At 36.8% G+C, this 23901-nt stretch overlaps 1 protein-coding gene across 1 annotated transcript in view; it reads right to left on the bottom strand.

Annotated features, from left to right (window-relative positions):
• Positions 1–11281: 11281 nt before the first annotated feature.
• STS (steroid sulfatase) overlaps positions 11282–23901 on the bottom strand; it is a gene marked incomplete at both ends in the record, with an annotated part of 123621 nt that continues 111001 nt past the window's right edge. Inside the window, 5 exon segments of the mRNA XM_082278171.1 lie at positions 11282–11386; positions 11388–11579; positions 11582–11635; positions 11932–12036; positions 12041–12069. Coding sequence (XP_082134297.1) covers positions 11282–11386; positions 11388–11579; positions 11582–11635; positions 11932–12036; positions 12041–12069 — 485 coding nt within the window.

Raw genomic sequence — 23901 nt, 5'->3', positions numbered from 1 at the left:
TCAAAATTATTAAGATTTTTGTGACCTTTTTCAGGTGCTGGATCATGTTATTAGTGAACAGAAAGAAATAAAAAGAGATACAGCAAAGCACTGCTATGTGCTTGTAATCAATCAGCTATTACTGAACAAAAATGTTTGAGATTCAAAACCACGCCAATGAAATAATTTGTCAGAACAAGCCTATCAGTCTGGCTCTTTAAATTCTCATCCTAAGTGCTAGCAGTTACTGAAAAAATCTTAAGCTTGAAAATCCCTTTAATGATGTACCTTCTTTCATGATCAGAGAACAAAGAACTTTTTCAAGGTATGTGAAAAACTTTCTACTTTCTTTAGTCAAGGAACTGGAAAAAAATCCCAAAATATTAAATGTAATAGCAGAGCTTTGTTGCCTTTGTATGGTACATCAATGTACTTATCCAAAAAGTGAGGAGGTATGTGGGAATATAAATCAACCAGAGTTAATTTGGTGCATGCAACCTCGTTAACCATTTAAAAAATGTGATAAAGCATTGTACCCTGACAGTGGATCAAGAAATGAATGTAAACATTTTAAAATATAAGAATGCCACATTCCCAAGAAAATTTTAATAGGGCATGACTGTGTAATTCACTCTTTGTAACTCTTAATTCTCTTTCTGCTTTGTCTGGAAACTGGACTACCTCCCATTTGCTCTTTGAAACTTGGAATAATTAAAAATCCATTATACTTCCCTCTCTCCAATGGCAGCACATAAATTAAGCTTCAGCAGTGTTGAAACACACACAAGAATTGATATGACCCTTTCAAAGTGTCACTTATCTGCAATGCAAATTTCTTCTGGGTGATCAGAAATTCAGCAAATATTTTTTTCATTTAGAACTCAATCTTTTACAGCTAAGTAGTGTTCATTTGTTGATTCACAGTTCAGAAGTTACTGAGGTGTTTATTTTTGTTAATCAAATGCACACTTCTCTAGTTATTTTTATATTCCAGAACTCCCAGCAGTCAGCCTCAAGGATGCCTTAGTGCCTCTCAGCACAGAGAGCTGCAAAAATATGCAGCCAGGCTTTCACTTTAAAAACTGTCCACTTTTAGTAACTCAACAAGAAGTAACAAGCAGCAAGTTCTGATAAAGTGTATGTAGTATTTACCTTTCGTCCTCTTTCGTGTTTACACATTTTTATTCTAGATAAAAACTAACCTAGCCCAGTGCTCCCCAGATGTCTTTGGCTCAAACCTCATACCCACAAAAAGGAAAAAGTGGTTGTAGTTAGCCTGGGTCAGATGTATATGTGTAACATTTTGCAAGCATCTGACTGTTTGTCTTGGTTAGTGCTTTGCATTTTAAATTTTATTTTGTGAAAAAATGAGCTCTTCTAAGATTTTCTGAAGATGCTTGGATGGGTTTCCACTTCTTATTCTTAAACCTTGTTACAAGGAGTGTACTGAAAATGGTAACAGAAATGTTCTAGAACTTCGAGAACTCATATAGCGGAACCTTTTGTTCAAGGCATAAAAGAAAAATGTTGAAAAATTGCTAATTCTTTGCATAGCTTGTCTCTTTTGTATTGAATCAGCTAGGCTTCTGGGAAAAACAGGAATTTGAAAAACTGAAAAAAATAGGTAAAAACTCTATGAATTCTTACATTTAAAAAAGAAAGAAAGAAAGAAAAACTCTGGATGCTTAACTTCATGACTGACAACTATGACTGTTTTCAAATTTACTTTGTGCTTTTGCAAAAATGTGAGCAAATTTATCTCATCATGAAATGGAAACTTACAAGCAAGTATTTTCTTTAGCTTTATTTCTTTCAGTCATTGGCTTGAACATTCTCCAAGGGGTTTCTTGAGTGAAGTCTTCACATTTCTTTCTGATGGCTTCAACTGCTTGTGCTACTGCTGCACAGTGGGATGAGGAGAGACAAAGGGAAAGTCCAAGGGTGTAGACATTCACTTTAGAGGAAGTCACATCACTGCTGTGTCTCTGAAAACATTAATGTTTGGAAAGTTTTCTCCACATTTATTTTAACAGCCAGAAGTCCATTTGTTTAGTTTAGTTCAGTTTTTATTTAAATTCTAGGTTCTTTGAAAGCAGTTAATTATTTCTTTTATTACATGAATCAGGAGTATTTTAATTCACTTTTTCACATTTTCATGCATCTACTCTCTGTCCTCATCACAGCTAACGTCTTGATATATTTGTAAAAAAACTCTGGGCATCTTTAATTTATGCCCATTTATTTTTCATTCCTCCTCACTTTTGGGGTTTTTTTCATACTTGAACTGATAGTGAGATACCAGATTCATGGTTGTTTGAGCAGCTATTGTGATGCTATTGGCTGATTCTGGATATCATAGGAAGGATTGATTTTAATTCAGAAATTCGTAAGTCTTAAGTAGTAACATTGTATTCCCTTCTAGGTGGAACTTGCCAGAGTAAATGTAAAGCTCTAGCTCTATGTCTTAATCTACTTGAGGTCCCTCTCTAGCTAAGTGAGTGAAGAAGGAAATTCCAGGTCGTGATTAATCTTACTGATTAGCTAAAATAGGCCAGATGAATAGAAGTCTAGAAATGTCTCATTTTCTCCATTGAGTGCAGAAGGAGACAATGGGAGTCAGCACAACTTTAAACATTTTTTTTAATGGACGTCTAAATTCAGGTTAGAAGAATCTTGCCAGAGTTGAGTTAAGTAAAAATTACTTGGAAGTAATGAATTCTGTGTGGGTGTTTTGTTTCATTTTTTTTATTCTCTTTGGAATTAGAGGGAAATTAATTGAGTTAATAATATTTAGTGAAGCACCAGAAAAGAGTACTTAGGCAGGTTATAAAATCCCAGCTACTGGACAATTTTATGACAGGGTAGACAAATATTTGTTCAGAATAAATTGAGGGACAGAGAAAGCAAAATCCTCTTATAATTCAGACAAGATATCTAAGGGAAAGATGAGAAAAATATGTGGGCATATGTGGGCACTCTTGCCCTGATATAAGGGGCACAATGCACATATTTCTGCTATTCTTGCTTTGCAACACGAGAATAAAGACTGGGAAAATGATGATCATCTCTTTGCACATTAGATACTATGAAATATTTTTTCTTATACTGGGTATGAGGAGCAACACATTATTTTCTGCATTTCTGACTAGGCCTTCCTTTCTAAAACACTTAGAGTTCCTCAGGGAGCCAATATGTTGAACGAATAAAAACACCTTGAAAATGGAGACAACATGAATCTTATAACCTACTCACCATCCCACTCTTCTGGGATGAAGAAAATACTTAATTTTATCCCTCAAGAAACTAGGATATCCAGAAACTTGTTTCTATTATGATCTCAAAGCTGTAGCATGGGTGGGGGGAAAGGAGGAAATTAAATGGGATTTAGATACATGTCAGAAACAGGCAGGCTGTCAGACAGTCCTGATGGGGTGTCCAATGACAAACTGGACTATACTGCACCTTCTGCCTAATCACTAAGTTAAAATACTTATAAGCACCTATAACAAAGAAAATCTACAGAAAATGATGGAAACTGAGGGAGGGGTAGACCATAAAGAGGATATAAATTGGTTTCTGTTTGCCAGTTTAAGGTCTTCACTTTGAGATTACACAGAGCAAATGATTTTTCTCAGCCCTAGCTTAACAATTTTTGAAGTGGTGACAGGGTGGCAGGAAGGGGATCAGGCAAACTTTGTGAGATAATAAGTGCTACAAGGGCTTTGGGAAGAAAGGACATAAAAGAACTTTTAAATGTGAGCATTCCAGTGAGTACCAGAAAAATACATAAAAGATACTACCCCCCAGTCTTTTCAGCTGACGGTTTGAAAAGAGAGAAAAATATTTTCTTAGCACTATTTCTTGGTTGTGTCTGTGAGTTTATAGGAACTTGTCACACTCCCCAATATATAATGCCAAGATTCATAGATATTTCATGTGCTTGTATAAAGTAGTTGTCTTCTGTAGAGAATAATCCAATTTTTCAGTTTCAGAGCAACTTTGTTAAAATTTGCTGCCAGTAGACACCAGGTATTTCCTGAGAAACTATTTTGAGCAAACAGTGGCAATGGACAAAATATCAACAAAAATAGAATCAGTAAAAGCAGACTCTGCATGCTCCGCAAAATATGTGTCCTTTTAGGTAATAAAAGAACCCCAGCCATGAATTCCTCTGGCTCCAGTTCCTTTCTAAGTTGCCTTTTTCTTTTGTATGCTTTTTTTCCTTCCTCTGTGATTGTTCCCTACATGTAGCTGTTAAAGATATTTTAAGTACAGACAGAGATTGCCTGTAGCACTGACTAAATGAGACTGTCACATAGGAAGGTTGTAAATGCACACAAATAATAAAGCAAAATCTAGGACTTTTGCCACCACCACATGCTTATAATAAGCTCTCGTGGCCTCTGGCAAAGCAAGAAATTGAAGATGAAACTACTTTCAATTGCATAAGGGGGTTGTTTTTCCTGGGTGGTACTATGCAAAAGGTGTGTCACATGAATCATTGTGGGGGTGGATGGAGAAAAGACATAATGGGAATTCTGGTCACTGTGAAAGCTCCTTGATAAAATTTATAGAATGCTGTTAAGAACCCTCCAAAAAAAAGTGCAAGCATTTGCTCCGTTTAAAAGTGAATGGCCCAGTTTCCTGATCCACTGCTGGAAGGAAGAACAGGGCACTTCCAGCAGTGTGGATGGAGAAAGGATGACTTTACTCCTTCACCTGTGGGTACAGCTCAGACCTCTTGGTATAAGGATGTGCTGTTTGCTCATGAGCAAGGGAATAGCCAGGGAAGTACCAAAACACTTAAGAACAAAAAAAAGAAACCATATGTAAATTGTTAGTGTCATTGGTCACTCCTTACAGGTCTCCCTTCTTCTACCATCTGACATTTGCACTGCCCCACTGGCCACTATCTCATCTCCAAGACATTTCAGCAGCTCTGCCCTACTCATGTCACACCAGGTGCAGATGTTTTTAATTGGCCACAGCTGTCTGGTCCAGAGTTCACATCTAACTCTCTCTTCTTAAGGAAACATATTAATTTAGTGCTTGCCCAGCTTGATATTTCTTTCGTCAATCTGATTTCTTTATCTGAGGATACTTACTGTGGTAAACAAACCTATACATTAGTGTTGTGATCAAACAGCACAAAACTGGACCTCCTTGGCCAGCAGTCCAATGTAAAGAATCAAACCCTCTTCACAAAAGTTTTCACAGAAGTATGCTGTTGACTTCCCACTGGTTGCCATCTTCCAACATGCAATTTCTAACTAGACAATTAAGCTGTTTTTGTGGTGGGTATGTGCAGACACAACAGCCATTAGTAGCACTCTATTCTGTACAAATTATGTGTCTTTTGATGTCATGTTTGAACATTTTCCTCCACAAAGCATCACAGGAGCTTGTCTAGAGCTTTTCAAGTCCTTAGAAAATCTTCAACCACTTGTTAATTAGACTGTTCTCCAACTATTTGAGAGTCACATTTTCAAAGTATTTTTCAGATATTGGCACTTTTTTAACACAATTTTCAAATGAGGGCAACAGGACATTATTATTCACTGACCATCCTTATCAGAAATATCTAGATGAGGACAGCAGCAGTATCTGGAACATGTTTATAAGCCCTATTTCGGCTCTTCAGACTTGACTTGTCATAAATTGAAATACCTGACACTGATACTAGGAAACCTTGCCTCATTAAGCGTCCTACCTGGCAGGGCTTTCCCCAAAAGAAGTATAGCTATGTCAAAAACTGCAAGGGTGGGCTTGAGCTCCACAGCCATCTGAGGGCTACCTCAGCTGAACAGTGATCCAGCTCCAGATCTGTGTCTTCGAAGAGGCACCACATGTCTGTGATCAAACTCAAGTGGGAAACAACTTGTTTGAAGGTGTCTGAAACCTGGTCTCATAACAGCAGAGGCATGTCCTGCTGGATGCCTTGCAGAGTCCTGCTGGGCTCCTGAATGGTAGGAAAAAAAAAAAAAAGGTAAATAAATACACTCCCCAAAGCTATAAATTCATGGCACAAAAAGGAGCTGTCAGTCACAGCTGATTGAGCACCTCTTCAGAAAAAAAGTCTCTCACTTTCCTGACATGCTTTGATGAACAGTGAAATAGTTAACAGTCTTGACATCTATAGATTCTCAAGAAGTACACCCACAAGATCATGGTGCTTCATGGTGGACCAAGTCATGCCTTCACTGTCAGCTTCTACTTACAAGCCTGTAAAGTGTTTGCACAGGAAGATTTTACGAAATTAAAGAGAAGAATTAATGATAATTTTAAGTGCCTCTGGCAGAAACATTTTATACATGTAAATGTATATGCAATGGTTTTCTCTTATAAAAAACCAGGTAATGCATTTGTTTTGTTTTTATATCTTTGCCAGAGGTGAATTCTCTTCGATCAGAACTCTTCTGTAATCACATGAAAATATGAGACTCATCAGTGAGCTCATCTGGAAAGATCAAATTCCCATGTTTCATAATCTTAAATATCTGCTGGGAGAACAGCAAAACAAACAGCAAGATGAACTAGAAATAATTGGTACCTAAATTGAAAAAGTGTGTATGTGCATATGACCAAGTGAGACAGAAATCTTTAATGAACACACAGCTCTTCATTCCTAGCCCAACAGTTAATTCTCCTTCTAAATCTCAAAATCAATATTGTTCTTTTCAGCGTGAACCCAGTAACTGTTCCTCCCTTAACTCTGTTTCTCACGTAGCATCTGGGATTCCTTAACATCATTCCTAAGGCTGGAATGCTGCTCTGTGTCTCAGTTCCCTCTCTGCTTTTTTAGAGTTTCTGCATTTGAGCACTTATTAGGGGTCTGGACTGCTAAGGATCTCTCCTGTTGCTGCCAGACAAACAGATGATGGAGGAACAAATGACATAATCCTAGTCTCTCCTGTATTTTTCCCTTTTTCCTTGAAAGAAGGAAAGTGAGCACATTTACTCTTTGTAATGTCCCAGATTGGTTGTTCTTCCCCACAGGTGTGATTAAAAAAAAATAAAAGTTTTTAAAACCAGAGAGAAAGTGGCTTCTTTGGATGACACAAAATGTATGCATAATCTCCAAAAAGGAAGATTATATTGTGAGGATTGGATTCTGTGTAGGTACAGGGAGTTATCCACTATCTTCAACCTCCATTTTCAGAGCTCTAATGTCAAAGCTTGTGTAAAAGATGTTAATTTTCAAGTATGGCCATTCAAGAAGCTATTGGTGGCTTGCTGATTTTTATTTTTTTAATAATATGGGATGATAATTTAATCCTTTTAACTGCATGTTTTGTGGTGATACTTACCTTTAACATCTTGAAAAATGGACACCTGATAATGCTCTTCTGCATTGCCTATTTGTGAAAGACGAAGTGGGTCAATCATTGCAGTGAAAACAGTGTTCACCTGACCAGACACTGTCTGATTAAATCTGATGATTAAGCAGATGTCTGTTCTCTAGTGTTCTCCTAAAACCTGCATGAGAGCTCAATGACCTCTTTTTCAAACAGAACTTTAGAGTAAAACCAATATAATTTAGAATTTAGAATTATAATTTAGAAACAGAAGAAATAATTCAGTCTTAGTTTATCTTGTACCCACTACAAACAAGCTGATATTCTAGTTATCTCATTTAAGACATGTTACAATACAAAATGGAACGATTTTATTGAAATGACTGTGTAACCACATTGCAGTCAAATGTAAAAATTAACCTTTAAACATTGCACAAAATCTCCTTTAACTGATCCTTTTTACAAGCTCTCACTGAAATTTGTGGAGGTTTAGTCCTCAGTTAAAAAGCCCCTTGTCCTTGATCATTCAATATACATGTCATAAGTGACATAGCAGTGCAGAGGGATAAACCAAACTATGTTGCAAAATCTGTCTATTAACTGTTATGTCATCACAGACTAATGTGGAGAGCCTCTAGTCATAAATCAAAATGTCCAGTGGCTGTTCAGATTTATTTTGAAAAGTCACAGCAATTTTCAGCTGAGCACTAAAAGTAAAATACGAACTGCATTTTGAAGTTTGTGTTTTGAAAGCACATTGTGCATTAATATTTAATTTCTAATATAACATTTCTACAATCTGTATTTATATAAAGCGGTAAGAGGTTACAATATAATAAAGAACTATGATATGCTTTTAATAAAGACTATTTTTACACATGAAGTTGTAGGCACACTTAAGGAATCACAACGCACATAGATTTTTATGCTTTCAAAAGACGGACGGTGTTTTGTTTAAAACAACATACATGTGGATCATTGACCGAATTTCTGAAAATGTGTTCATACATTTCTGAGGTTATATTTCACCACAATAATTTGCACCAAAAAGTAAAGAGAAAAATACAGGTTTTATTATCAGGGAAGAAAAAGTCAATAAAGAGAATAAAGGGTGGTTCAAAGGGCAACTAAAATTGTTTCTGATATTAATTTAATTATTACACCACTGAATGTTTTGATTGCCTTGGGCAGAATTTTTCCCTTGCCTTCAATATTCCTTGTATTTACTAATGAAATATAGGGTACACCAATTACAGGAGCTAAATTATTTATCCAATTCCATTTATTACATAAATATTTTTTTGACTTTATTTTAATGTCAATTTCCTTAACCAAGTTAAGTCTATAATAACAAAGCATTTAAAGAATCAGGAGTGAATCTTTGTTACACAGAATTTTTTGTTTGAATATAATTTCTTAAGAGTCCCACAGACATTCCTTTCAAATAACATAACACATTTTCTGCAGCTAAAATCCTAGTTTGCATATGTTTTGCAAGTTATGTATTGCAATGATTCAAAAAATTATAAAAAATTTTGAAAATTGAAAAATCCATCTAAAATTTACTCATCAATTTTGCAAAACTCACCGTTGTTGACATGCCCTTTAGTCACCCTCTCAACAGTAACGAGTTTGCCAAAACTATGTGGAAGAGTACAAGAGGCCATATCAGTATTCTGAAACAGCTGACCAGTCAGTTGGCTTTCAGATTATTGACACCTACATGTGGATATTTCCTTTTTTTTTTTTGGTTTGTTTGATTTGTTTGTTTTTTGAATCTAAAAGATGTCTATATATTGAGATAAACATGTTTGGTGGTAAAGGATATGTTTAGATAACTGTTTTCTGTTTAAAAAATGGTTGGAGGAAATATCTAGATAATTTACAAGTAGCAGAGAGAGCTGATGAGCTTCTGAGCTCTTTTCTGGGTCTGTATTCATAAAAATCTAGAAAAGATGCGATTTTTTTCCCACAGTGTCAGCCATAGAAAATGTCATGATAAATTAAAGTGGCTGAACTATGACTGACATGTGACAAGATTCCAGGTCTAGCTAAAATGTGACCTCTCCCTTCCATCCAAAGCAAAAGTAAGAGGTTGGATAATGAAATTTTATTCTTTCTTCTTCACCTGCACTGGAGATGAGATCATCTGTAGTGAATCATTCACCTCCCAGCTTCAAAAAATTCCCAAGCGTAAGAGCCTTTATTTATAGCTGAGTGATCTGATCAGGAAATCACCTACCTAAAGGCCATTCTGACACCATTCTACAGTGAACCCCGCTCTGGGTGGCCACAAAGAAGAGGGCAGCAGCTGACCTTCTTTTTTGTCAGCTGAAATTTGGGCACGTTGATCTTACTGAACTACAGAGACCACCTTGCCCTTCTGGGTCATTTTCATCATCATGAATCTCAAACACGAAGTAGGCTGGGGTTGGAACACATGCCAAGGGTCAGTCTAATACCCTGAAAACTGGAGAAAAAGCCCAGACTGTAGTTAACACTACATTTTCTTAACAAATAGGAGTAATTTCACAGGCTATAGTATTCTCTGTGTGTTTCTAAGCTATCATTATACTTCTACTAAGAATTCCTTGAAAATCAACTCTTCAATAAGAGTGTATGAAATTGCAATGTGTCATTTTATGCTGGTAGGGTATGGTTTGCTGGGTTTTTGTTGGCTTTTCTAGCAGGGATTTTAGAAATGATTCAGAGATTACAAAGCAACATAAAGACCAGCTTTGAAGGATAGGACATACTGCTCACTAGGATTTGTATGAACTAATCACTAACTCCTCTTTGGGAAAAAAACATCATAACTGAAGCTTATATTCCATTGCATATATTAGCAATGACTACTTATTAATCCTATAACCTTTTCTAATTAAATTCCAAAATGAATACAAATTGAATGTATCCAAGGGTAAAATATATTCAGCTATGGAATGTGCCCTTATGTTTGCCTAAATATCTATGAAGTAAGTGGTGTGTCACAGAAATAATCTGTTTCATTTCTTTTTCATTCACTTTTAGTCAACAAGAAAAGAAGTGCCAGCAGCTGGCACTTTGCAAGTAGCACATCTGTGTCAATCTTATATATTACCATAGGCACGGACAGTAAAATTGCATTGCTGTTGCTGCTGCTGTTGCTATTGCAGCTGTTGCTATTTACTATGTGCTACAGTTCTTTCTTCCAAATATGTGACCGATGAAAAGTAGAAGAGAAATGTGAAGGGCAAATTTAAATCTAACATCTTATAAGGTGCAATGTGCAAATTAATCTGTGGAATGAATGGTGCTTATGGAAAACATATTACATATAAATTGACACTGTATGGAAATTCTGCTGTGCGTATTTCAACCAGCAGTTTGTTCCATAAAACCCAGCACAGACAAAAGTGCATGCAGGAACCATTATCATAAAAAGAGGTACAAATGACTATAGAGATTAGGACATGGTTAAATGAAGAAAAAATACCTATAGTTATTTGAACAAGAAGCAAAAAATATAAAGAGATTGAATCTAGTCACAGTGAAAGTTTAACAGTTTTGGTATTCAAGGAAGGGAAGCAATTTATGTGCAGTCCTTTAGAAGCACCTGATTCTCATTCCACTGTCTATACAGGAATTAAAAAGCTGCATTAAACATCCAGCTTTGATTGCCCTTTCTTATCCAGGAACCAAAGAGAAGTTCTAGAGCCCAGGTGATACATTACTTCAGCTGGAACTTATTTCAGCACACTCAGCTCTGGAATAGATGTATATATATTTTTTCATTTGTGGGAAAACAGTTCAAATTTGAGGACACATCTGCAGAACCAGAATTAATATTTTACTGGAAAAATTACTTAGAGAAAATAGGAAACATTAAACATATAAGAACAAAATCAGGTTGGTTTTTTTTTTTTTTTTACTTCCCATAACAAATCTCTAAAATATCCAGTTAAGACAATTGTATCAAGTCCATGATGCACCAAAGAAGACAGTCAGCAAGAGCCATAAATCTGAGATTAATAATTAGGGGTATATATTTTTCTTTTAAATATACATTTCTCTGCGTAAGAATACATGTGTAAGGCATACAGGCTTCTGTCAGTGATGCCCAGTGACAGGGCTAGAGGCAATGGGCACAAAGTGAAGTACAGAAGGTTCCCTCTGAGCATCAGGAAACACTTTTTTTCCTGCGAGTGTGACTGAGCATTGGCACAGATTGCCCAGGGAGATTGTGGACTCTCCATCCTTGGAGATATTCAAATACCATCGCACCTGGTTCTTAGCAACTGGCTCTAGGTTGCTTGGCTTGATCAGGGGGTTGGACCAGAAGAACTCTGAAGGTCCCTTCCCACCTCAACTGTTCTGTGATTCTGTGATGGCATCATTAAATCATATATGATAAAAAAAAAAACCCCGTATGACTTAATGAAGTTGTCTGTTTAATTAAGAAAAGTAACTTCTATAGTAATGCCATAAAACAAAATTATGACTCCTTTGCAGTTGAGTAAGTTTAGCCCAGAGACATCTTATAGGTGTTAATCCGTGTGGCTGAACATAGTTATTAAATATGTTGAGTCTTTTTGACTCACATCCCCAAAGCCATTTAGATGCTAAAGTTCCATGGACTGAAATTGATGAAATTATGATTAACTTGAAATTAAATGACTTCTAAGTGCCTAAAACTCTCCAAAATATTTGGACCTCTCTCTTCAACAGGAAAACATGTCAAACAGGAGACTTCCATCGCTACATAGTTTCCTTGGCATAGCTCTTATTTCTTGAGCTGTATGAGTGACACTGTGCTCTGTAAAATTACCAAAACGAAAATTATTTTTTAATAGAGTTTTCTCTTACTACCATGCCAAATTGTATACAAATATTACCAAAAGAATAACTCAAAATTGAAGTGTTACAGCTAATGTATATACAGTTTTATCATTATATTTTCCTTCCAATAAGATAATTCCATTATAACTTTCTATGAGTGCTAAAAACACAAAACCAGAGCTGCTATACCAGAAAACATATTAGCACAGAAACCAAGAAAGATTAGTGACAAATGAGAGCTAAAAATGTAAAGAAACAAACTCTTGACTTTAGCACAGAAACCAAGAAAGATTAGTGACAAATGAGAGCTAAAAATGTAAAGAAACAAACTCTTGACTTTTTACTGCATCTGTCTCCAAAAGGCCACAGGATTCTGGGGCTCTTTTGGTGTCTTGTAAAGATTACTTGGTATGGACTATTGTGTTACCATGATTAGATAAGCAATTCCATGCAGACCAATATTAATAAGTATTGAAAAAATCATAAAAAATATTTAATCAGTGCTTTTAAACTAATCTCCATACATTTGCAGTTGATAGTCATTCATCAGAAGCTTTCCTTGAGTTTTTACTGCTAATTAGCATACTGCATCTTATCACCTAGTTTGGGAATACTGGATATATCTGACATAATTAGAGGAATTTTCTCACATCAAGGTTATTTGAGTTATGTATATCTATTACAGGATTCAGTATTAGTTTGCTATGTGAAGTAAGCAAGGAGACAGGGGTTTGGATGGTGTGGAAAAACTATCAGACATCTCAAAATCCAAGTTTTGTAATTTGCAATTCAAGCACACAGTAAAAATCATATTCATTGCAGATGAGTGCTCTCTTGAGTGAAGAAAACCCAGCAGCAACAAAAAAGAAACAAAGAACCCACCCAATATACAAACACACCCCCAGGAAAACCCACATTTTGCCCACAGGATAGAATATCTTCTGGAGTGAAATTGAAATATGTTAAGTTTTATTTTGAGCAATACTAACCCCAGATTTTTGTCTCTTTTTTGATAACATGGTGATTGGTAGACATGAACCCACCATGGTATGAATGCAACCATTTGTTACAGCAGTCACCAACTTCTGATATCAGCCCATTTCCCTCTCAGCTAGAACCATGTCAGGCAACATCACACGGCATCAATTTTTTTTTTTTTTTACTGATCCCAACAAATCTTCACTACTAGAAAAATCCATTTTCTTCATTGGAAATACTTAGAAGGGTTTCTTGTAAAAAAAAAAAATCAACTGATTTTGTAGTGAGAAGGAAACATGGCAATGCAGGAAAATCATGTCTCTGCAGTGAATTCTGGTTAGCTTCAGCTCCAGAGGCCACAGGATTCACTGGAAATCTGTGGTGTAACATCACAGGCAACTCCTACTGTTCAGCAAACAGACAACACAGGTGTTCAAATTGGACAAAAGCATTGGAAACACTACCAATATCCAAGCATTCTGTTTCAGCACACTCTCCCATCTGCATCCATTTCTAGACTACCAATCAACTCTTCTCATTTTATGCTGATTTTATATGCAAACTAGCTCCTTGTGCATACATTCATCCCAGTGGCTGTTGTGAACTCACTTGTTTAGTTTGGGCACTTCCAGTGACAAACCATGAAACTGAAAGATAAAGCTCCATGCCTCCAACTATTGAAAGAAGGTTTCTTAATATTCTGTATATGTTTAATCCTCTTTACTTGCTGTTTCCTCAATTTGTCATACAAATGTATTCTTCCCACTGAGATCAAACTTAAAATAAAATTTGCATTCCATGGGTAATGGCCTCCCCTCAGACACCTGGAGAATGATTCTCCTCTGTCTGGCATCTTTTATCAGAAAATCCAGTTTTCCCCCATGTTAGAGTTAGCACCAGTGCAATTATGACTGTCACAACACAGTCATCCCAGTGTATTAGGCTGAGTGCTTCCCACTGAAATAAGAAACAATTAGTAATTAAAGTTCCCATTCACATAGATTCCATTCCACCCTGTCTTTTTGAGGAATGGGGAGGTAAACACAAGCCTGAACTGCTGTATAGGGCTCCTGACCCATCAGCAGCTGGGTTTTCTCTCTTACTGTCAGAATCAATTTTCTTCATTTGGGATGAAACTAAAGCCGACATTTTGAACTCTTATGTTTCAGAAAGTATTTTGGTGTCTTCCTTAGCAAGTGGTCTTTCTTTATTCCCTCCTGGTTATATTTAAGCCAATTCCTATTTCCCCTGTCCTCATTTTCAGGTTTCTTTCATACTTTGATTAACTTGATTGATATCCCTTCAAGCATAGTATCAAAGTTTTATAAAGCAATACCAATATCCCCTGGAATATATGCCAGGTCAGTTTAGTATAACATGGCACTTAAAAGTTGCCAGTTCTCGGGGTGTCACTACAAGAAATAACAGAATTTGGCTATCTCCTGCTGACCTGCTTGCTCCTTGTGATGGGAAAACACCAACCTTGTGTACTTTAAAACTGCCAGTGAGAAATATTTTGGTCTCTCTCCAGTCTGTAGGCGATACATAGTCAATGAAAGGTCTTTTGCAAAGTACTCCTCCTCCACTGAGGAGGTGGCAGACAGGCATAGACATGAGAGAGGGTCAGAGGTACAGCTGATACCTGTTACAAACAGTTGGTAGGGCAAAACAGAAAAATCCCATCACCTTAAAGCTACCTTCTCCTTCCCCCTCCTCCCTCTCATCCCTCTGCTCTGTCACATGGAGTCTCTCTTGAAACACGTGAGGGATGGCTGAAACAGATAATGCTGAAACTTTGGGAAGGGGAATAGCCAAGAGATTCCTGGAGCTGCCTGCTTCAGCATAGGGGTGGCAGGGAGAGAACAAAGCCCCCAACCCTTGCCGCAAAATACTGCTCTGCTGGGGAATGTGTCCAAAAGTGGCCTACTCCTGGGGAGTAAAAAAAAGGAAGAAGCACAGGGGAACAGTGTGATGGTTGGAAGGACTAGAAATCACAAGAGTGAAGATTGACTTTTGGGCTGAAAAAGCAGCCTTGCCTCCAGTGACTGATTACCAAAGTGACAGAGCTGGCAATTCCAGTTGTCCCAGGCAGAACAGGGCTGGCGGGTTATACTGTTTAAAAAACAAACCAAGACAAACAAAGCAAACAAAAAAAAAACCAAAACCAAAACCAAAAACCAAACAAAAACCCAAGCCCTGATCTACAACTTTATCTTATGTATCTGTTTTGTTAAGGCTTTATGGCTGTGTTGAAAAAGGAGCTCTCCTTTTGGGGAAACCCTGACACTGGGGCTGACAGTTCCAGAGTTCCTAGCGCTGCATTTTTAAGGAGCTCCTGTGCATCATGTTTGAATTAAAGGAAAAAAATAACTGGCATGTCATGATGACTTGATTGATGGCAAACAAGCTTCTTGTGAGGAGGCAGGAGAATCAGAGCTCTTGCAACACAACACGGAAGATTAATGCTAAGTATATTAGTATTGATGTGGGCAGTAGATTACACTTAATAAACTGTTTTAAACAGTATCAACAGCCAAAAAAATGTGGATGCAAGGAACCCACACAGATTGATAAACAATGGAATTTCAGAGGTTCTTTAAAAGATCATATGTATCATCATAGTGCAGAACAGTTATAGTTTAATTTGGAAATTCATCTTCATTGTTTCAGTGTTATTCAGTATTATTTCAGTACTATCTTGCTTTTCAAGACAAGGAAAAAACCACCAGAAACACAGGAAAACACTTCTACCAGAGTCCCTTCCTTCTCATCATTAGGAACCAGTACTATATTTGATGAACTCCTCCAGCATGAAGAATACAGTTGCTCCCTGTCTTGGACCTTTTATGTGAGAGGCCTTTGCACACCCTATAAATTCAAAGATATGAATGTGGTAAAAGTACTACAAATGATAAAGACTAATTTCCCATCCATATGTTTTTTCTCTGTTTCTGTAATCTGGTTCAAGAATCTGTGTTATCTAACACTGAGCTGAATGGGAGGTATCTGTGCTCTGGCAGTAACAGAGCACCCTACTGAAACATTGACAGGGACAGTAAAACAATAACGTGTCTTGAACACTGAAATAATGTGTGCTCCAAAGCCTTTTAAAGAAGGGCAGAGGGCAGGGAATACTCACAGAGCAGTAATAAATATCACAAAAAAAGGTCACCCTCTAGTTGAGACAAAACTTTGTATTCCTCGGAAAGGAAAAATCTAAACTGGCTGAAAAATTTCTTTTTAAGCAATGTTGAACTACAACAGAATGTTATATTTTACAGCAAAACATAAGGTACCTAACCCTCAGAGTTAAGTCACAGATAGCTGGGAGTTGGTATTTGAAAAATGACTCCCTTCTACTTATGAGTTGATATATGGATTCACATCCCTGATTGTAGGCATCAGACATACATTCTTTCCTTTTAACTTGCAAAAATGCTTTCAGGCCATATAGAAGAGCAGTAACCCACAGAAAACAGGTGAATTACAACACTGACTTAGGAGCAAAATGGTTCTTATATTTTCTACTAATGAAAGACAGGCGTTTTTGTCAAAATCTAAAGTTTTCATTAAAACATGTTCATGTTTGTCTCAAAAAAAAAAAAAAAAAGAAAAAATGGGAAATGTCCACAGTTTCTTAATCTTAAAAAAATTCTAAACAAAAAGAGGAAGAACAAAAAAGGAAGAAAGAAAAAGGAACAGATCAAGGAAAATAATTTTATCAAAATATTTAATATTTGAAATAAAATCCAAATAAATTTATTTAATCTGGTTTTCCTCTCTAATTACACAACCAAAAGTTTCATAATAATAATAAAAAAATGCTCCCTTTCAGATGAATATTCTGCTTCACTAAAGACCATTCTTTGAAAATATTGTGATTGCTGGGAAATGTTTTCTACCATGACTACATATCTCACAGTTTGAATCTAAGCTAGAGTGGTAAACATTTGAAAAATAATTTAAAATTTATATTTCTATAGCTAGAAATCATGACTTTTCAAGTACTACATGACATCACAAAGCTTTTCATCACCTCCCGCAGCTCCAGCCTTTCACAGAAAAATGTTTTGCTGCTACTCTTTAAACTACCATGCTTTTCCATGAAGAAAAACTGCTTACATTGGGAATACATTTATGTACCTAGATCCTAATACATGGCATGTATTGTTATTTTATGTTGCATTTTGTTTATGATATTCCAAAGGGCACTTCACTGGGTCTGACAATGGTATGCCCTTTACAATCCTTAAACCTTACAGAAAGATAGGGGCAGTATTTTCTTAGGGGATCATCATTATTGGTGAAGACTTATTAGAATCATTTTTACTCATTGAAGATGTGGGTAAAATGAAGAACATATTGCCAATGTCACCTCTTCTGGCACATTTCAGGAAGCAATTTAACAGCTACTGTGGAAAATACTATCATAAAGGTTAACAGGATGGACACCATAATAATCATTTTAATGGAGTTTTAGAAATTCCAGTTACATCCTTTTCTACTTTTTTTCCAAACGGTATTCTGGAGGTTTATAAAGGAAACTTAATGATGTGCATGCTTGTGCATGAAGAGATTTTGTGCATCAGTATTCCAGAACTGAAAGCACAACTAAGAAGACCTCAATGTTACTTGCTGGTGTACCTTTAGGGCAAAAGAGTTATATTATTTAATCTGGGAGCCATGGCAACATAGAGGTGCAAGATCAAGTACAGACTGAGTTCAAAGGATCAGGTTGTCAAGCAACATCTCAAATGAACTCAGGTCTGGCAAGGATCTCCAGATATATCTATGCAAGTTAAATCAAGGCTTCTTAACTGTCAGTGTTACTCAATCTTACTCATACAAGGACACTGAGAAAAATTGAGGACAGACAATGTAGTTAAACCTGCAGCAACACACAGTAGCTTCAGTACCTGCTTTCAAAGGCCTCCTAACAATAAATTAGTTTAAATAAATTAGGTAATTATTTTTGTATGGAAAGTTCAAGAATCTTTCCTCGAAAATGTTTAGTGTTTAATGACTGTCATTGAATGCATTCATCATAAACCATTTATATTTTCATCATTTACCTTTGAGGGATAAGAAGCCTATGTAGCCAGGGAAACCATGTAGTTCAAGTCTATTTACAAATACTGACATTCAGAGGATTGATCAAAATTTTCAGTTTACTTTTCAGGGCTGAGATATTCTTCTCTACTCTGATGAAAGGAATACCTTTGTTAATATCACGGCTTTGTTTCTCTGGTGCATTTGTTATTTTATTCTGGTGTTCTGGTTATACCTTCACCTCTTTCTTTCCCTCACCATCAACATTTCAGCTGCTAGGTCTTCTCCTCACTCAGCTTGTGGGCTACCTCTCTAGCCAAGCCTATACAACTATACAATCCTTTCCTCTGCACGTGTCCTTTGCAATCTCCTTTCAATCAGCTTTGTTCTCTAATGTGAGTGTAGTGAAAGACTTAAAAGCCATCAGTATCACTACACAGCTGTAAGTTTAGCAGGGCTTCCCCTAATTAAAGCATTGTTGAATAAAAAGGAGAGGCAAGGCAAAGCAAGGCGAGGTGAGGAGAGGAAACTTACATGAAATTAAATTATTTAAGGGTGTTTTATTAGAGGTATCCACCAGTTAAGGGAACTTAGCTGCAGATTCTCTAATTTGCATTGGTGTGTCTTCTGAAGTAGTGATTAAACCTTATTCCTAAACCTCATTCCCCTACTTTATTTGATTTCCACCCTGAATATCTTGTGTTAATTGCGTCTTAAAGTTAGCAACAGTGTTCATCTCTTCTTTAGAAAATGCTGCTTCTCTTTGATGATGAAAATGAGCAAAATTGCAATGGAATAAAGAGGATATAAACTTGATGGACAGAAATAGAAAAAAAAGTACAGAAAACATTTCTGTGAAACTGAAATTTAACTTTCTGCTGAAATCAGGTTACTGACTTCGTAACTGATGCACATTAATTCTAATTAATTTCAAGCAAAACTAAATGTAAATTAATATTGAAACACGGATAAAGATACCATGCTTTTCTGTGATCACTAGGCTTGATTTTTATCTAAGGTGATTAGTAGAAGTTGTAGACAGTCCACTAAAAATTGCATATTATCTCTTCTAAATAATCAGTTACATTGGGTAGGCTTCATAATATGACACTCCTTAAAAAGATTGATATGCTTTGAATTTTCTGATTAATGTTGACAAGTACATGCCACTTTTGTTATGGCAATTAATAATGCATAAGATTGGAGTGTCTCCTGCTTCAACTCTGAACTTTTCTTTTTTTCACTATTTAACGTTTGTCATAGGTTAGCAAGCATAGTCCCGGAAGGGTTGTCCTTGCTAAGGGGTGCTTACAGTTTCCTCTGGGAACTGATAGAACCTATCAGCTGGCCAGTTTGAATATGGACAATTCTCTAAGCCACTTAAAGTTGTGACCACCTCTGTGATCTACATTTAAGAATAGGCAAACTCCCCCCCAAGCTCTCTCTCGTTTCCGGCGCTGGCACAGGTGGCTGCAGGCCCCGTGTGGGGGCCAGCGGGCCCGGCCAGGCCCTGCTTGGGCCAGGCTGGGCCGGGCCACGGCCATCCTGGAGCCATGGACCTGTTCCAACCATGGAACCCCCCCACAGCCCTGCCGTGGGCAGCCGGAGCGGCTTGGCTCTCCCCCCTCTCCACTGCGATAAGAAAAATTCAACATTCCAGCTGCAAAGCTGCAAGGCCGAGGTGAGATTAACCCTTTTACTGCTGTGAAGAGCTGAAAACCTGAGGGAAGAGAGAGAGGAGATGCTTAAAGCTGAAATTCTGTTGTGAAGCTATGATATATCAGAGTATCCTGTTGTAATTTCATGAAGATATGGGGGGTGGAGTGTTCAACTCGTAAGCAAAAGCACCTGCGCTGAGATAGGCAGATGCTGGCACAGCTGTAATTTCATGAGAAGTTTGGACAGGGAGAGATGAACCAGATGAGGACTTTTGCTCCAAATGGGAAAGGAGAAAACCTCAGTTCCTAGAGATGGACCAGATGAGGACTTTTGCTCCAAATGGGAAAGGAGAAAACCTCAGTTCCTAGAGATGCTCCCAGAGATAGTCTTAACAATAAAGATGAGGAGGACCCTTTGCTCCCAGGGAAGGAGAAGGGCCTCTGTTTTTGTTTCTGAACGGCTCAACCTTAAAATTGTACCCCAAGAAACTTCAAGAGTGGACCCTCGAAAGCAGTTGCGGGAAAAGCTGCAAGTCAGGGGAAAGGACTCACACGCAGGCAGAGAGACTCCTCTTCCTAAATGGACTGAACAATATTTGGAAGTGGGTGGCTGTCTCGTTGTGATAATGTTTTCATAGCATGAGCAAGAAGAGACTTCTCTTTCTAAATGGACTGAACAAGGTTATTATGGAAGTGGTAAACAGACTGAACATCTTAAGGGTTGTCTTTTTACATTTTCAGTGGGAGAAGGGAGGAAGGTGGGGGGAGGAGGAGAGTTCTGAAGGTGGTATAATTTTTTTTTCCCTCTTTTAGGTCTGTTAATAAACTTCTTTATATTCTTTCAAGTTTGGTGCCTGCTTTGCATTTCTCCTAATTCTTATCTCACAGAAGATAAACAGTAATGAGTATTTTAGACCAAACCACTACACTAAATTGGTGTTTCCGCCCGGTTACAAACCCAATCTGCGACAATGTTCCAGAAAGATTGACACACTAAAATCTTTAGAAATATCTCTTTCTTTTCTTGTTTTTTGGAGGGTTTGTTGCTAATTTCTGTATTGTGTTATTCTGTGAATTACAAATTGCTAGAAATAGAAACAAGCAATCAGGATCACAGCCCATTTAGACAGTTATCTGTCCAGAGGAAATCTTCATCGTCCTTTGGGTATATTGTTTCTGGGATATATTGTATCGTGCTACATTGTCTGAGGAAGTCAGTGCAAATAATTCATTAAAAAGTGCAGGGAAATGTATGCTTATAGTATAGTGAGTCTGAGTCTGATATTTTGCTAACGGTCTGAGCCTGGTATTTTGCTAATGTCAAATTACTTCAGTTTTGGATATGGCTGTACTTCAGATTTTGGTGAAGCTAATGCAGATAGAATGAGACTTTTTTAATGAGCTTACCCAGCTGCTGGTTTGCAGTTTAACCTTGTAAGCACAAAACTGAACAAGGATTAATTTATGCTTCTAAATGATGTTATTCCTTTGGAAGCTACATTTTAAGAGGCTTTAGAGTTTTATTTAGTAGTAGTAGCAATTAGCAGTATTAGAATTTTATTTGGTGTTATATTTGACATGTTATTTGACAGTACTTAGGATCATGACGTTACATTGTAATGGAAGTAGGTAAAGAGCAGAGTTACAGTGAGGTAGAGAAATGAGAATGCAGAATTATTGTCTTAATGATTCATACCAAAACAAATTTACGTGTCCCTAAGCACAAATGTGGTTTAAACAGAACTAAAAACGTGTATATTTTACATATTCAGTCTGGGATCATAGCATTTATTCCAACAAATCTGAATCAGTTTCTATCAATGTCTTTCATTCAAAAAAAAAAAAAAAAAAAAAGAACTAGGATACTTGTCCAAACATAAAACATTTTAAATGTAGGTGACGAATAATTTCTTCATCGCTAGAGGCAGTCATCATGTTTCTTAAATTAATACATCTTATCTGCCCCAACATTTACTTTGTCTAAGTATTTGGTAACATTGTATTATTTAACATTGATCAAAACAGTCTGGTGAAATCACACTTAAGTATTTATTTCATTTTATTTGGGGAATAAGAATAGACTTACCATAAAAGCTGCTGGCAATGCTGGAGGAAATCCCTTGTCCCAGATCTCCAACAGGTTCCAAAACCACTATTTCTGGATTGCTTCTTCCTCTACAATTAGCTTTGAGAATTTCTCTTTGTGTTTAATTTTATTGTTTACAATTAACACAAATATGACATACCTCTGGCAACCTTCAAAGTCGTCTACATTTTTGCATTAAATTTATATATGAAAATTAGGCATTTAGATGGACTTCCTCCACCAGTTGTAGGGCTTCACAGCTGTCCAAGTCAAATGGAGATTTTTATAGAACCACAGAATGTTTTGGCATGGAGGGGACCTTAAAGACATCTGGTTCCAAACCTCCTGACAATAACCTTCTACTTGACCAGGTTGCTCAAAGCACCATCCAACCTGGCCTTGGACACTTTCAGGGTTGGGGCATCAACAACCTCTCTGAGCAACCTGTTCCAGTGTCTCACCATCTTCACAGTAAAGAATTTTAACATCCAATCTAAACCTGCCCTCTTTTAGTTTGCCCTGGTAAAAGGTCCCTCTCCAGCTTTCTTTTAACCCACCCTAGGTACTGGAAGGCTGCTCAAAGGTCAGCACAGAGTGTTCTCTGGGATCAACAGCATCAACTCTCACTCTGTCTTCATAGGAGAGCTGCTCCAGCCCTCTTATCCCTCTTATTATACCACCAAATTTGTCATACAGGATTTACCCTTAGTGAAGACATGTCAGTTGTCACCAATCACCTCCTTATCTTCCATGGCCTCAGCACAGTTTCCAGGAGGATCTGTTCCACGAACTTGCTAGGCACAAAGGTGAGACTGGGTGACCTGTAGTTCCCTGTGTCTTTCTTTTTACCCTTTTTAAAAATGGGGGTTATGTTCCTCCTTTTCCAGTCAGTGGAAGCTTCACCAGACTGCCACAACTCAAATACACTTTCAAGGGTATACATCAATATACAATATACATCCAAGTATAAGCACAGCTGGTGTACATTTTTTTTATATCTTTCTGTGGTTACTTGACAAATTCATATATTTTATGCTTGAATCCACTTTTCCTATATTTTAGTTTATTTGCTGTCCTTTCAACAGCATTTTATGTCTGTGGAGCCCTAAGCTAATATAAGTAGCTAATACTGGGCTTAGCTCATTTCTATCTCCATGCGTAAAATGCTTCTTTCACCTCTCATTTAAATATTTTTGTCTTCTCTTTTAATAATGGAATCTAACAGATTTAGAGTTGCTTCTTGAGACCCATGTAAAAAGGTACATTTTATAGCTGGATAGTAGTTGATCATCAATGCCTTTGGATTTATCCCCTCAGAAAGCTTTTCATTTTTCTGTGGTTTTTATTCCTTTTTACCCTGTACATTCTACATCATGATCTTTATGGTAAACAGTATCCTAGTAACAGAAGTAATTGGCTGTAGAGCGCAGAAAAAAATATTAACTTGCACTGCACTTTCAACAAAAAGCAAGGCTGGAGGCAAGCTTACAAATATCTGATGGACATAGCCTAAAATTATGGAATGGGAAAGGTTAAACCTGGCAATTAAAATATGCAAAATGTTTTTGGTTTAATGTAAATTAAAGATATTGATAGTAAAAAGAAAATATTATACATTACTTAATCTGTGTATCTTCTCTTGAACAGTCTCAATCAGTAAAATTCCTGAACACAATGGAATGATTTAAATGGTTAAATTCCAAACCTTGTTTCAATGCCCTGCTGAACTAGGATCTTTCTGCTTCTGTTCTTACTAGATGTGTTTAGTCATGTGATAATAAAGAATATTAGGAAATAAAATCCATTAAGGTGCTGCAACTAGTTTTATACCGAATATAATGCAGCATAAACATTTTTAACTTAAGAAACAAACTGTAAAAAATGCCTAGCAGATGGAGCCCTAAAATATTTTTTCATGCATAATTCAGTGCAGTTTATATGTTTGCTCGGCTGCAAAGTATTTCTGAAGATACAAGAAGATGGAAGATGTGTCATATGCATATAACAACGTAAATGTTTTAACACTTAAACATCCACT

The sequence above is a fragment of the Coloeus monedula genome, assembly GCF_965178545.1.
Source record: "Coloeus monedula genome assembly, chromosome: 3".
NCBI classification, from domain to species: domain Eukaryota; kingdom Metazoa; phylum Chordata; class Aves; order Passeriformes; family Corvidae; genus Coloeus; species Coloeus monedula.
This window is presented reverse-complemented; position numbering and strand designations above follow the sequence as displayed.